This window comes from Asparagus officinalis, chromosome 9, assembly GCF_001876935.1.
Source record: "Asparagus officinalis chromosome 9, Aspof.V1, whole genome shotgun sequence".
NCBI lineage: Eukaryota > Viridiplantae > Streptophyta > Magnoliopsida > Asparagales > Asparagaceae > Asparagus > Asparagus officinalis.
Window position 1 is genome coordinate 51,203,126 of NC_033802.1, and position 16,753 is coordinate 51,219,878.

At 34.5% G+C, this 16,753-nt stretch overlaps 1 protein-coding gene across 1 annotated transcript; it reads left to right on the forward strand.

Annotated features, from left to right (window-relative positions):
* On the forward strand, positions 238-15,442 carry LOC109823895 (protein PHR1-LIKE 3-like). The gene is given in 8 exon segments (XM_020390326.1): positions 238-408; positions 685-751; positions 753-814; positions 5,967-6,043; positions 6,377-6,431; positions 12,052-12,130; positions 12,200-12,263; positions 14,909-15,442. Coding segments are annotated over 7 exon segments (738 nt in total). The 5' UTR covers positions 238-408; positions 685-686; the 3' UTR covers positions 15,245-15,442.

The following is a 16,753-nucleotide window of genomic DNA, read 5'->3' on the forward strand; positions in this document are numbered from 1 at the left end:
TTCCCCAGTCCTCTTTTATGCCTCTTGAGAAAAATCCCAACCGAGTTGGTGTTCACTTCCCTTTCCTATAATCGGCTACCTTATCCAAACGCCCTGTTTGAGATAGAAAATTTAAAACCATTTTAATGCAAGAGGTCTATCCGCAATTAACATTTTAATTACATCATAATTCCAAAACAGGTCTTCTTTTAAAATTTTTAATTTTTAATTTTAATGAGAGCAGGCCATCCTTCATAGAATAGAGAAGAGCAGAGCTCGGTCTCCCGTCCCTCTCCCCACCACCCCTGTCCTTTTCCAGAGAAGAAGGTCCTCCTGTCCTGCTGACCGTCCTGTACTGACCCTCTCATTGTCCTCTTGTGCTCGTCTCCTTCCCTTCTAAAAATGTGAAGAGAGTTCACCTCACCCCCGGTAACTGCACCTCCCTCAAATAAAGTATTCCAAGAGTCCAATCACACAGTGTTCTTCTATAGCAAAGGGGGGGTGGGAAAGGACAGTAAACAACATCCCAAACCTAAACCCCTAACCAAACCCCAACACAGTTTCCGTGCTTTCACTTAAAATAAAAAACCCAGCAAAGATTGAGGGGAAGAGAAGAGGAAAATATACCCATTTTCTCTTCTTCTTCCTCTTCTTTTATTTTCGCCGTACTTTTTTTTTCTTCTTATTTTTTTACCTTTTTTAAAGAAATGTACAGCTGTAGCGGTGAGGTCGAGGTGGATGCGAGGCTTGTGATGACTACTGATCCCAAGCCGATGGACCGCCGAGCTCCATGATCGGTTTGTCGATGCCGTAACGCAGCTTGGTGGCCCCGATAGTGAGTTTTTTTTTCTGGTTCTGAGTTCATATTGTTTATTTTTGGGAGAACCCATTTGGTTATTTGTGATTATTTTGTGGATTGTTGTGTTGTGCCTTTAACATGTTTGTTAGTTTGGTTGTGTGAGTGAACTGGGTTTGGATAATGTGGCTTGATAGGCTAGAAAGTGTAGTGCTAATGGATTCTGAATTTTCCTTTCCCTTTTGGGTCGGTGACCAATTTGATCATTACTCACAGTTGAGCAAAATCAATGACTGAATGTGGTTTTCTTTTTTTGATGAAATGTTGCTAAGCCCAAACCGAATAATACTCTTTGCTGATTATTAGGGGGAAATTTTCTCTGCTTTGTTTTGGATTGCAAAATTTAAACACACACCCTTGGGGTAGCAACTTGTGATTAATTAGGTGATTCTTTAGTTGATTGATTTGGGCTGAAACCTGATTTTTCATATTCTGCTTGATGTTTTGAACCTGAATGCTAGCATGTCGGAAGTTCTTCCGATGTTTTAACTAGAAGAAAAAGGTAGTGCTTCTTTTTCTTTAAAACAATTTCAAAGAACTTATTTAGAAAAATGAGACACCAATCCTATGGTTTAAAAAAAACAACAACAAAAAAAAAAAGAGAAAAAAAGGTTTGCTTCATATATTTTACTGACAGTGGTAGCTTCTGAAGCTGAAAAGAAGTGTTGTACTGATGTAATGTATGCTCATCTGTTGTAGTTTATTTAGCAAATTATGGTTTAGTATTGAATTTTCTTCAATGCAAGTACCTGGCTACCCTGAATTATAGGCTGACAATAGTGGGGGAATCACTGCTGCAAATTTACCTCATCTTTGGGATCACTACACAAATACTTCTATTTTAACACTAGATTTTCTTCATAGCCATTTTCTTATATTTCATGTGTTGGATATGATTCTTTAGGGCCAGCACTGGTCTTTGGATATCTGCTATTAGTAGGATGCTTATTGTTTATTGACTGAACTTGCTTAAGTATTCTGTTCAGACCTCAATGATTGCTTATGTTATCTCTTCTGTTAAGTAAAAGACACATGATGTATGCAACGCTTTATTATGAGCTGCCGGCCTTGTTTTTTTGCATCCTAAAATATTATTTGCTGTTTTGCAGATAGAAGCGATTTGTTTTTGTTTGCTGAACATTCATACTGTGGTCCATTTTGAAGAAAATGAATCATTTTGACTGTCCTCATTTCTGGATGCATCTTTGACTCTAGTTTGAAAAAAATTCTAGATTCAGTGTGGCATTACAATTTATTCTATGCTTGATTAAATAAAATTTTGTTTTGTCCATCTCTCTTAGGCATGTTTGGATTTCAGTGGGGGTAGGGAAGGTTGGGGAAAATAGGGGAGAGAGAAGATAAGGGAAAGTAAACGAATTCCCTTTCCACCCCAATTTGAGGGGAACAAATTTTGTATTGTTGGGGGTGAAATTAGGGGAACGAGGGGGGAACATCACACCCCTTAAAAGCTATCCAAACGGGGTGAATGGTCTCCCCTACCTTCCCTTCTCCCATATTCCCCTTGATTCAAACAGGGTTGCGAATGTAGGGTAAAACAAGTGAATGATCTCGGCAATAATAAATAATAGGGAATAAAGACACAATACATTCACTATTTTCACGATATTTGCCTGTTACTTTATGCACTTCTGGTGTAGAACTAACAAATTGTTATTTTTTTAACATCTTATACTCGCCCATTTTAAATTAGGTCATTAGGGATCAACCATGAAACCAGAGTAAGTTGTGTGATAGGATTATCACTGCAACAAGGTTCATTCCATCTTTTGTGGGGGTTAGATTATTCTGTTCTTGCTATTCATCTTTTCTACAGAATCCTTTGACCTCAATTTTTTGTGAGGTGATTGTTGTTGATGGATGTTTAAATGAGAATTTAATGATTATTTGTACTATACTGTTAGGTCCTCACAGCAAATTGCAAACAAATTATTATAATATGAAAATAGTGCGTTTGTGGGGAGAGTCTCCTGAGGAAAATAGGCACTCATAACAATATCCAGTTTTTGCGAGGAAACCGCAAATTTAATCAATACGATAGAGGGTTTGGCATCATGTTCGAATATTGAACTTTTAAAAGCCATTATTTTCCTCTCAACTGCAATTGTCTTTGACATTGTTATGGTACACTACAGAAATTTCTCCATTTGCTTTAAATGAACACTGGTAAACTGGAAACATCAAGGGATGTCTGATTTTCCTAAACTGACCATTTAAATTGTGAGGACTTAATGTCAAAGAGAGTTCAGAATTCAGTAATTCTCTGTTACAAAAAAATGGTAATCAAATTACTGGGTGAAGGCAATTTATGGGTCAGACTGATTAAGGAAACTTACAGAGAACTCCATGAAAGATTGAAAGATCAAGAAAGCCAAAATCACCTATATGGAACTTACATGAGCATAACTCACACCCATTGTCAGGCAAAATATCCACTTATAGTAATGACAGCAGAATTGACATCCTTTTGATATCCAATGCAAGTTACCCAATCATGATGGATCGGACTAGTATCATAAACTAGAATGTGTCCAGAATTGTGATAGAAGAGAATACATGAATTTTGGAAATTAATCGGCAGATAATTACCAGTTAATATTGAAAAAGAAAATATGTGGGTCTCAAACTGATGTAGGTCATAGATTGGCAGAAAATCCCCCAATAAACCTAGGAAAGTAAGAGACTGTTCCAGTGTGATGAGTGTATAGATGTTAAAGACTACCAAATATAGTTCCAACTAGATGAGTTCTGGAACAAAGAAGACCTATCACCTATGCCTCAAGAAGAATGTAAATGTTTGTGATGGCAGAGCTATGGAAACTAGCAGTTACCTCTTTTGGAACTGGTTTATATTTCAGACACTAAGCAGATAATCCAGGAAGGATTTAGAGTTAAATCCCTTATGTTGTATTCCTTGAAGTTGTGAAAGAAGCACACAGACTTAATATTGTTAGTTGACTGTTGCGTGTAATGGGGTATGTGGAAAGCAAGAAACAATCTCTATTTCAATCCAGTATCTATAGCACCATCAATAATTTAACATGATTCTATATATCTAGCTTTAGAGCGCTTTCTGTTGCGCTAAATCATCTTTGAGGTTGTAGTATTGACATAATTAACTGGTTCCAGTAGCATGACTTTTTGGTCTAAAATTGTGGTAGGTTACCCAGCTCTAATTTGATGAAAGCCTTTACTCGTTCAAAAGGAAAACATTGGCTTTTAGCTGATCTTCTTATTCTGCTATTTTGGTGTTTGTAATTAGATAGTGCAATCTTATTCTTTATATTGAGTCTCGATGGTAGTGGTGGCAATGGAAATGACTGGCAGCAGCCTGGTGGTAATCATTGTTTGAATCAAAACTATCAGGAAATAACGTGTCATTGTTGACTAGAGATAAGATGTACTTTATTGAATTGAGCCTCTTTTTACCAAAGAATATAAAAAAGAGTTTGCAAGTAAGTTTTTGTTGAACTTGCGTTGAGGATTTATGGAGCAAGCGCAGACTAAGAATTTAAAGAAACTGATATTAAGTATCTGACTGGAAAGAGCAGTTACTGTCTGAAATTGATCACGTTAATGGAGCAGTCACTTATCTTCTAGAGCAAAGATAGAAGAACAATCATATATATCATGTTTGCCTGGGTAGGACTGAGGAGAGATTGAATTTAGCTTTTCTACAAAGAGAGAAAATTAATGAAAAGACAACAATAAGTAATTTTTTTCTATTTTTTCATCGGGAGAGAAAAGCTTAGATAAAACACTGACAAGAACCTCAAAAGAGACATATTTTCTTTCACATACAATAATCTTTCTTTCATCAAGTAGAGCTTATATTTTATGTCCACTGTTTCATCCCAAGTTGCATGGGTACGGGTACGGGTATGAGTAGGGGTACCGGACACGACAAACTTGTAAAAGGTAGGGTAGAGGGAGACGGCTATTTGTGTGTGTTATATATTTATATATGTATCAAAATTAGTAATTTGTATAAGATCATTATTGTTTTTTCATTTACATATGATCACAATAAAAGAAATTGATGTGTAGTATAGACGTCCAAGAATTGTATGAGAATTGTTTTAAATTAATATAATTGAGTATGTGCGTGAATAAAGTATGCATATATTCAAGAAGTGTCCAAGAAATTTCGGTACGGATATGGGTACGTGTCAGGTACGCAGATGGCTTTCGATTTGAAGTATCCAGGTAACATGGGACTTTCAACAGATAGACTCATTCTTTCTTTGCAAGTCTAGTGTTGTTTCCACCTCTACTATCACCCCTTCTTTATAGTCATTAGTTGTCAGTAAGAAAGCGAATACTGCGCTCTAGTTGAAATTCTTTCTACTCCTATCTATTTTATCAAAACAACCTTCAATAAACTTCTTCAAAGCCATTCTTTAACCCAATAATAATTCCTTTAAATAAATTTAACCCATGGTGTCATAAGGACCGATTTTTTGTGGCTCTAAAGCTAAACATCTTATGGAATACATATCAGATTGCTATAAATCACAAGTTGTGCATAGGTGTACTGATGCATCTGAGCACAAGTCCAACACTGAAATTTGATTATTACTTATTACTTTACTGAATTGAGACCCTTTATGTTTTCCGTAAACTATATGTTAAAACTTAGAACTTTTAGGGCTATTTTCATATATACCCCTTAAATCATGGATATTAGCAGAATTACCCTTCAAACATTAGTGTTTGCAAAAATACCCCTCAAATTGTCAATTTTGAAAAAATTACCCTCAAAACAATTAATCATCAACTTTGATAAGCTAATTTGTAATCGCAATGCAAAAATTGTTAACAAAATAGTCAAACTTTTAGCACCAAGTTGATGATTTGTTGATTTTAGGGGTTTTTCTTCTCACAAAGTTTATAATTTGAGATTAGTTTTGCAAATACTAAGATTTGAGGATATTTTTCCAAATACCCATGATTTAAGGGCTATACATGCAAATAACCCAAACTTTTATTGTCCCATGGGGAAGGATATAAATGTCAGAAGTAGTCATCTCAGTTAATTTTGCCTTTTAACTATTTATGCTTTTTCTCTTTTGATTGTACTTCTAAACCTTCTTTCTCTTGGTTTCTTTTGCAGAAGCGACACCAAAAACGATACTTAGGCTTATGAATATAAGAGGTCTTACTCTCTACCATTTGAAGAGTCATCTTCAGGTCTCTTTCTGAGCAACATACTTGAAAAAACTTGTCCGTTTCTAAGCATGAGGTTTCAGTTTAACTTGTCCGTTTCTAAGCATGAGGTTTCAGTTTACTTTTACTGCATTAGGAAATAGGAGATTAAAGAATCTAAATTATAGATGCAGGAGTGAGCAACAATCATGAAGGCTTAAGATTAAGCAAAAGTTGTGGCAAAGAACTTTATATTTAATTTTTTTCATGTTTAAAGAGAAATCCTATAGTTGGTCTATACTCTATTACAAGTCAGAATAAGGTCATAGTTGTTAATTTATCTTGTTTTCGTAACACTTTCTGTTGCTCTCTTTTCAGAAATACAGACTAGGAAAGCAATCATGCAAAGAGCTCATTGACAACTCTAGTGATGGTACTCCCTACCTCCCTCCATCCCTCGCACACGCGCACGTAGACTTGCGCACACACACTCTGCGCTCACACACATGCAAACACACACATACACAACAATTCAATCACAGAACAAGCTAAAACCACACCCGTACATAATCAGTTTCTGCCGCTCTTTTGTACACACCATTTCTCTTGAGTTCACCTGCAAATATGTTAATAGGCTGCCACTCTAGAGAGTCTGATCTATAGGGTTGTCCTCTGCAAGCTTATTATATATGGAATGGAATAGAATTGGAGCCCTAGGTTAGGCTTACTTATGCCAATACGATGCCCTCTGACATTTTCTTGTGAACAATTGAACTCAACTAGTTAAAGCCACTAGTGATACTTGACAATCAATCTAACTGAAGAAACCCTGACAATCAATTTGATAAAAGAAAGCAACATGTGTCAGATAAGCAAATGTAGTCATCAAGTGTACATCTAAGCAATAAGAAATCATAAACTCAAAAGCATAAGATGATTAGTTGTGGTTCCAATAATGAATATAGTGGATCTTGAGTGAAATATATATGAATTCCAAACGATTACTTTGAGCCTAGGACCTCTTGACTTCTGACACTGAAGGCTATGTTAGATGATTATGCCCTGAAAAATATAAATAAATCTGATTGGCTATTATTGATGGATGATGTGAAGCAATCTTAACAAGCAAGTCTCTTTTGGAAGAAATAACTTTGATCACAAGTGACCAAGCTTATAGATGAGAATAAGTATAAAAAGCGCTCATGCATATACAAGCAGGGTAAACTTATTTTTCTGGGGAACTAACTCCTAGAATCTAGGCACTATGCAACTTTGTATGGCTATATGGCTTGTGTTTTGGCTCTTACTGATCTTTTCATTCTATATTATTTAGCTTGGACCTTACTGCTTAAAGAATGACGATTAAGTGGAAGGACGCATGAGTCAAGATGCATACAGGACGTCTTCTTTTGAGGTTTTAGGGGATGGCATGTGAATTGGTTTGGTTGTCTCCTCAAGACCGCTAACTTTCTGCCTTTAATGAAGCAATTATAATAATCACTACTTAATTATAAATAGAACACTTATATGTTTATGGAAAATGAAAACATTCTCCAAGGGCATGTTTGGATATCATGGTGATTTTGTTATGGTGTTGTTTTTAAGAAACATAACACCATGATGTTTTTCTCCAAAACCGTTTTAAAAACACCATGATGAGTGTGTTTTTTCAAAGCTATTTTGACCATTTCCATACAAATATTATAATATTATTTATATTTTTGTAAAATATATTATATTAAAAATAGCATTGATATAGTATATTAAACACACTCATAATATTTTGTATTAAGTAAATGCTAAAATATTGTATTATTTTATGTATTAAATTATAATAATGTAATAAATTATTATAATATATTCTATTATTATAATATAAAATATGAAAGGTATAACATATTATTTTATAATAAATATATGTTAATATTATTAACTACATTAAGTACCATATAATATTTAATAATATATTATATCAAAATAGAATATAATATATTACATTAAAACACATTATATTAATTTTACAATATATTATCCTATAATTATAATTATTATAATATAATCTATTATATTCAAATATAATAAATTAAATCAATAAATGTATATATTATAATATAATATATTACCATATCAAATTTTATATTATAATGTAATAAATATATATAATTAATTATTAATGTTATGGTAATCATCTTATAATATTTTACTTCAATCTTCCAAATGATGCAAGTATAGATAAAAGCACTTGTAACATATGCTAGGAAAAATAATATGAAAATTCAATCATTTCGAAATAAAAGTTACAATAAATCATTTGTTATGAACCACTTTTATGATGCTATAAAATCACAAGAATAATGAGTATACCAAATTGTGCATAAAAGATGATTGTTGATTTCTTAATCAGTTCATTAATCATTTGAAGACAACAAATTCTTAGTAAACACTTAGTGGTCACACTATGACTATAAGTATGGCCTAGTAGCAAGAGAATGCGAGTACTCATCACTTGACAATCTTTCCTTGGTATAGAATACATAACATTGCCATAGATTCGTTTAACTGCCACTTCACTGAAGCTAAAGAGCCACATCACTTGTGGTAAATAAAAGACAACACTTGTGCGGATATGATCACATCATTTCTGTCAATAAGGTCAGTTCGCTTTTGCTAATAAGGCCACATCACTTATGCCGATAAGGCCAGTTTGCTTGCACTGGTAAGACCACATCACTTGTGCTTATAACGCCACATCACTTTTGCCGATAAGGCCACATCACTTTTTCTAATAATGCCACTTCACTTTTGTCGAGAAGGTCACTTCACTTATGCTACTAAGGTTGCATCACTTATGCTAATAAAGCCACATGACTTATGCTGATAAGGTCACATCACTTGTGCCAAGAAGGCCACATCATTTATACTAAGAGTTCGCATCGCTTAGACACATCATTTTGCTCAAAATTGATTAAAATGCTTTCAAATTGATGATGAGTATATCTCATAAAGTCAAGTAAACAATTTATCAAAAATTAAAATTTGTTTTACTATTGCACTTTCCAAAATCAAATCAAGGATAAATCTTTAAATTCTATAGAGTTTTCGATAACACATTTCAGTCTTTTGCATTTTCTCGACTATCATGAAAATAATCCTTGTTCAGTGAATAACATGTGGATAATGTGAACACTTTTTATACCCGGGTACTATTGATATGAAAACTCAATCACGAGTAAATACTTTTAGGTTGACGATGAGCATAAAAACTCATAATAATAACAAAACCGTTCAGGAAATTCATTTTCATTTATTTTTGCTCCTAATATTTAATTTTGGAAATTCGCTCAATATTCGTAAAATTGTCAAAAACACACTTAAATCCATTTCTTTGTCAAATATCTTGAGAAAAATCGAAATTCATATGTATTAAAGAAATAGACAAAATCAATTATCACTTTCATTTACAATTTCACTACAAAATATTGAATCACAAAGAAACGATTAAGCGCATAAGATTTGGAAAGCTATCGATAATTCTTTGTCAAGATTATCAAAGTAAAATAATCTCATTTCACAATATATTGCATATTCAACCACACTTTTCATTTATGAATAATAAAAAGCACAGTAATAATTATTTATGTAAACATAATGGCAAATTATTGATGGCATATTTTTCTCATGTAATTTATTTCAAAAGTAACCGGTGAGAACAATACATTTTAAGGTTCAAATGTTCAACCTAGTCATTTGATCTCAATGAAGTCCTATAGTATAAAACTGCAGTTAATGTTAATAAATTAACTTATACTATAGACCAACCATTCTATGTCCATATAGGACCAAGCAGTAGTCAAGACCCATAAAAGAGCTTTACAAGTATCTTTTATCTTTCTTAGGAATTTATTCGCGTTAAAAGACTATCAATCATTTTGGATCTTCATGAAGACTAGAAAATTTCAGGGGTCTTAACGAATTTTCCATTCAAATGTTTAATATTTTCACTCAATTTGAACTATGTGCAAAGTTTCGAAAGATCATGGGGTTTTATCAAAACTTTCCTTTGTTTATCTTTCTTATTCCTTCTTTTCTTCTTCCTACGATCGTCTCTCTGTCCCCTTTTCTACCTTTTTTAAATTGCTCTCTCTCTCTGTCTCTCAACAATCACCACAGCGGCTTAAGACTAGTTGCAGGTGGTCAGACACTAGCGGAGGCCCCTCTCTCTCTCTTTCAACAACCACCATAGCGGCTTAAGACTGGTTGTAGGTGGTCAGACACTAGCGGATGCCTCCTAAGCTACCGGAGATGACCACCAGTGAGAACTTGCCAGGAAAAATCCCTTTCTTTACTTTCGTATCCCAATAAAATTCATCAAATAAATTTCTAATTTTGTATACATTAAATCAACATTGTTTTCTCATGGATTCAATAGGAGTTTAGTGAGGACAAAGATGTTGATTGTATTGAGGAGAAAGATGATACCTTGGATTAAAGTTCCATATGCCTCTCTTTCTCCTCTTCTTCTTCCTCTTTCTCAACCCCACAAATCTCGGATAAAAGGATGAGAGGTATGAATTGGGTTGTTTTCTCTTGCTTAACACATGGAGGAGGAGGTTAGACAAATGTCATTTGCCACCCCTTTGCCCAATAGCCCTCAACCATTTGGCTCATGTCCAATATAAAAGTGTGGGCAACCAATGTGTGCAATGGAGGCTAGGAAAAATGCTAAGGTCCTCTCTAAACATTTTTTAGATTTTGCACCAAGCTCTCCTTAGGACCAAGATAATTAGTATGATAGTTATACTTGTTAGGAAAAGAGAGAAGAACTAGGGTCCCATAATATATTACTAAACTCGAAACACCTCATAAACTCAAAGATAAGTGTTTGTTCTTGCTTTTTCCCACAAGTGTTTTGGTTTTTCCATGAAAACACCATGGTTTTCAAATGCGTGGGGTTTTTGCTTTGGCAAAAACACTATGGAAACAAATGTTTTACCTACTATGGAAACACTATGGAAACACTATGGAAACAAATGTTTTGGCAAAAACACTATGGTTGCCAAATGGACCCTAAGTAAGCTTTGGTGAGCATTAATTTTGGATGCAGCCAAGACCAACCTGCCCTAAATGGTGGGATGAAATTTATATCACAATATTTTAGGAGCCACAGGTACATCTAGAACTTTTAATCTACGTGATCTCACCTCTTGGCCAAATTCACTTCCTTACCAACACCTTAAGTTCCTCTATAGAGTGCTTGAAAAGTTTGTTATACATTTTGTGACATAATGCAACTTAGCAACTGTGAAGTGACCATGGCAACTGTGTAGCAGAATCTTTGAGTGAAAGATCATGTATACTCTAGTTGTATCAGTCATATCTATTCAATTATGCCAATACATGCCATTTTTTGTTAAAAGGTGTTATATCATGTTCATCTAGATTGTATGTTGCCTTAATAATTGCATGGATGCTTGTCTAGCAGTTGATCGTGGGCTGGAACCTTCAGGAAGTGGGTTCAAGCTGCCAAGCAAAAATTTTTAATCTCTTCCCTTTTAATATGTTTCATTGGGTGTTGGCCCGTTGAAATGAAACTCGTGCACAACTTGTGGAACATTGGACACGGGTCTTATGGCTAATGACTATGAAATAAAGTACACTTGTTTTTGAGCATCATTTAGTTTAGGGCATGCTACCAGCTGGTAAAATTCAATTCCTTAGCCAAAATACTGAATACATATTACTCTCTCCTGCACTTGGAGTCCTATGGAAAATATTTAGGACCAGTGGTGGGTCTTCTCATGAGATATGATATCATTTTACCTTTAAAATCAGCACATCATATTAAGGATTTGTTTAATGTTATTGCATAAAGCAAGCACCCAGATAAATGATATGATATATCTGTTCCGATTTTGAGTCCCCAAATATTTTCAATTCACTAGTGACATCAACACAAGAACTCTCTTATTAAAAGATTTCTGCTAATGGACCCTTATTGTAACTTTGTGGTGACTAGCCCTGTTGTCTAACCTTTGTATGTCATGGGACTGCAGCTTCTGGTGCTGCTGAAACCCAAAGCGCCAAGCCATCAGCTCCTCCATCATCAATTCTAATTGCTGAGGAGTTGAACGAGTATGTCTGACCCTCTGGCTTTCACATCATGGTACTTTTTTTTATTCTCACGTTTCTGTTCCTGGACAGTGGATGCAATGAAGCTATGAGAGTCCAAATGGAACTTCAGAGAAGGCTTCATGAACAACTAGAGGTTAGTTCGTTAAGCTGTGAAGATTATTTTTATCTCGATAGATAAGTTAAAATTTTCTTTGAAAAGAACTTTTGACAGTTATGGTTGTTGGGGAAATAGAAATCTGAGTTAAATCCAACATGTGGTTGGTAACTTGTGTTTACTTGTCTTTCTTTGTTATATATCTTAGATTAAAAATGAAGGAGATAAACTAAGACTCTAGGGCTTCCAATAAGTTTTGGATTTGGAAAACTTCAATAAACCGCTCAACTTTCACTAGTATCATATAACACCTCCGTTGAATTTCGAAAATCATCAGAAAACCCCCTACAAGTTCTCAGTAGAATCATTCTTCCAATTTATAAAATCATTAATGAACACCTATCCTCTTTTTCCTTATCATATATAGCCATAAGTTATGTTGAGTCATCATTAAGTAATTTTTTGATTAAAATACTCATATCCTTACTTTATTGGTGATTATTTAGTCTAGTGTTGATTTATTTAATTTTATACCAATCAATAATGCATAATCTTTATTCTAATTCAATTTAGAACAGCTCATCGTGGGTGATTTGGATGGCTAGGAGGTTCCAATATGACTCATACAGTCCTAGGTTTGATTCTGGGCTAGGTCATTAAAAAAAACAATTTAGAACATATGTATAAATTACAATGGCTTTTTTTACTAGACTCTTCTGTCCTCCATATTTAAATTTTCATTTTTGTTTTTCTTTGTACCACTTGGACATGATAAGGGAGAGGGTGGAAAAAAGCAAGGCGAAATTTGGATTAGATGGGTTATTAATGAGAAGAAAGAGAATGAAGGTGAAAAATGCTAGTGACGAAATTGAAGTATAGGATATTGATCAATTTAGCTTATGTACCCATTTAGATTAGTTACTTTTACTAAGTCCTCATGAATTGAAAGCATAAAATCATTATGCACCTTAATAAAGTTTTGAGAGGTTACGATAAATTACTATTTCAAAAATAAAGATAAAAGAAGATTGATCTTAAAAAAGTACTTATGATACCTCAACGTAACAAAAGAGGTGTATGTCACGAAATCAAGTATGTGGGTTTATTGATAATCTTTGAAATTGAGGAAGGCTATGTGAATCTAGTTAGAAGTAGAGGAGGTTACTGAGGATTTTTGAACCAGTGAAAACTTATTTGATTTAGTGAGAATTGTTAAGTTGGTTTAATGAAAATTTTTTATGTAGGTTTTCAATGATATGGAAAGTAATCATGGGGAAGAAATAGTTGAAGTACTATGGAAACATAATATTTTATATTTAACATAGTATGGCAAACACCATACTAAATGTTCAAGTAAGCAACATTGGTGAGAAACCTAAATTTTTTGTTATTTAGATATACGTAACTGCATTTTTGAGGTTTTATGGATGGGATTTTAGAAAGAAGACGGGTTATAAGGGCTTTGATGTGTTGGAGGGCTAAAGAATTAGCTAAGGGCTGATTTTATGAAAGAATCTGATCAAAAGCAGCCACAAAGTAAGGTAGTTGTAGAGATTTCTAAAGAAACAAAAAGGATAAACAAAAGTAGATAAAACCCACATAATAGTTGAGATTTCACACTTTTATCTATGGATCACATTCAAATCAATCAGTCGCATGTTTAAAAGACTAAGGAAGTATCCCACTTCATAGAAATGAACTCTCAATGGCAGAATTACCAACATTCAATTAAAAAAGGTTTAATTGCGAACAGGCCCTCTGTAGTATTAATTTCGAATAGACCCATTGTAGTTCTATTTTTGCTAATAGACCCCTTGTGTTCTATCTATTGAGACCCCTGACTGGATTTTTTTTACTCATATCCTTGTAGTTCTATTTATTGTAGATTCTATTAGTGAGGATAGACACCCAATTGCTATTTTTTTATTTTACTTTTAAAAGTGTCGAAAAAGTTCACTGAGGGGCGCATCCACAATTGGGCCAATATGGCAGGGGGTCTATTCGCAACAAATAGAATTTCAGGGGTTATATTTGCAATTGGATGATATTAAGGAGGTTTGTTTGCAATTAATTAACCCTTAAAATAAAGGATAACCATCTTTGTAAAAGGTTTGTCTAATAAATAAGAAGCTAAATTTATGATCAATTTTAACTATTTTCTCAAAAAAGAAATTCTAGCTAAATAAACATTTTATGTGAAAACTAAACAAAACTGGTTAAAATCCTAAAAGTAACCGAGAATTACAATTAATTCTGAAAATAAAAGAGGACAATGGAAACACTAGTAACTCTGAAAACATGGAATATTTGGGACCCATTAAGATAGGCGGCTACTCTATGAATATATCCTAGAGATTTGAGTTGTGTCAATGTGACGTGATGGGACATTCTTTTTTAAAAATATGATAATAGATTATTTTGTTCAGAAAGGTGTAGTTGTAACAGCATTATGAAGATGGTAATTACGGCTGAGAGTATTTTTCTAAAGCAAATTTCTATGTTCTCTTCTTTATAGAGCACAATTTTTTTGTGTGTGCTAATCCTTTGACTTTCTTGCATTTTCATTACTTTAGCAACCAACAAACTCTCTTGAAGTAGTTCAGTCCCCTATGTATGCATCCGCTGTCCCATAGCACTTTGTTAAAACTCTTAATTAATCACTTCCCTGCACATTTTCTGGGCAGGTGCAAAGGCATATTCAGGTTCGAATTGAAGCTCAAGATAAGTACCTGCAATCCATACTAGAGAGAGCATGTAACATTCTCATTGATCCTGATCTTGTGGCGACTGAACATGAATCTATCACTCATGATATCTTTGAACTGTCAACCAGAGAAATTTATGGCTGCGCAAATTTCCAGTGTGAATCTCTCAAAATGCCATCTTTAGCAGAAATGACAGTTGCTTGCCTGCCACAGATTACTGAATGTTCGGTTGATAGTTGTCTTACTTCAACGGAGAGCCCTGCAAAGGTCTCTGCATTGAAGAAAAGACCACACCCTTTGCTTGGTACAAATTGATTGCTTTTTTCTATGGAAATCTTCAAAATGTTGAAGATAGATGTTCAACATTGGCAACATCTATACAGAAATCCCTTGAACTTTTCTTCAATAGTCTTGCTGAGTGGTTTAGCTTAATCTCTTCTGCTTTGCTAACTGTTGTTTATTCCTGTCATGTACTTTGAGATCAATATGATGTGTTCTGAAGTTTTTTTACCATACGGCTGTGTCATATTTGCAATTGATATCATTTGTAGGGAACATGTTGTATGAGGAGCAATCTGTCTGGCTCCTTGCCAATTGCCACCATTCCTTCAGTAGGGGAATTATTGAGATCCTAGCAAAGTCTATAGCACTGTCGCAGAATGGATCTTGTTAGAATCATCGCTATTGAAGTAGGAGTGGTGGTTTATATATTTGATAGAATTACCACAATTTGCAAACCAACCCTCTAGCATCTCGTGAATGGTGTAGATCATCTTATTCTATGGGGGTTCTATGGGGGTGTTTTGATTGAATTACTCCACATTATATGGCCTTAACTATATTGTTGTTTAATTGCTGAATTTTTTCATGGAGTAAATCTCAAGTATGCTAAATAATAGGAAAAAGTTAGTGCATATACAGCTTTTATCTGTAACATTAGGGCAATACATAATTTGCATTACTCCACAGTACATGGGGGTGTTTTGATTGAATTACTCCACAGTATATGGCCTTAACTATATCCTGTCAGTTTCCCACTTTTTTCTGTAACATTAGGGCAATACATAATTTGCTAACGTCCATTCAATTTATGCTTCTAAATACTATTGTTTTACCATAATCTACTCAAATTATTCCAAATATAGCTCTAATTATACCCCTATGAACTGCATTCATTTCACTTTTCACAATTAAAATGATAAATGATTGTGATTAGAGAAGTAGATTCTCTATTATACATTCATCATTTTCTCACACCAAAAGACCGTCAATTTACAAAACATTTCTCTTACGACACTAACCCACTTTAGCTTATTAGGATGAAGTGGTTAGTTTGAAGTGAAAAAAGTGTTGAATATGCTATATGAAGCTAGCACACTTTCATGTGACACCTTAACAAGGTAAACATGAAAATAGTTGAAAATGATTCATTTTTTATAATTATATTTTCACGTCACTATTGGGTGAAAAGTGAAAAGTGAAAAGAGCGAGCGGTTCTTTTCACTTTTCACCAAAACCTGCTCCTCCGCTCATTTCTCTCCTCTCTCAGAAATCTAGTCACCTTGTTGTTCTCCACTCCCCCGTGGACCCCCTCTCTCCTGTGGGCCCTCCGTCCTCTCCTCCCACCACGAGCTCCGATCTCTCGACCCCTCCATCAAACCCTCTCTACCCTCACCAAGTTCACCTACCCTCCCTCCACTTCCTTTCCCCCTCTCCTCCTCCGCCCTTCCCTCGAGCTCCTCCCTCTCAAATCCTAGCTAGAGTTTTGAGCAGATCCGACCATTGCTTCCTTACCCCCTTCACCTCCGTCTTCATTAGATCCGG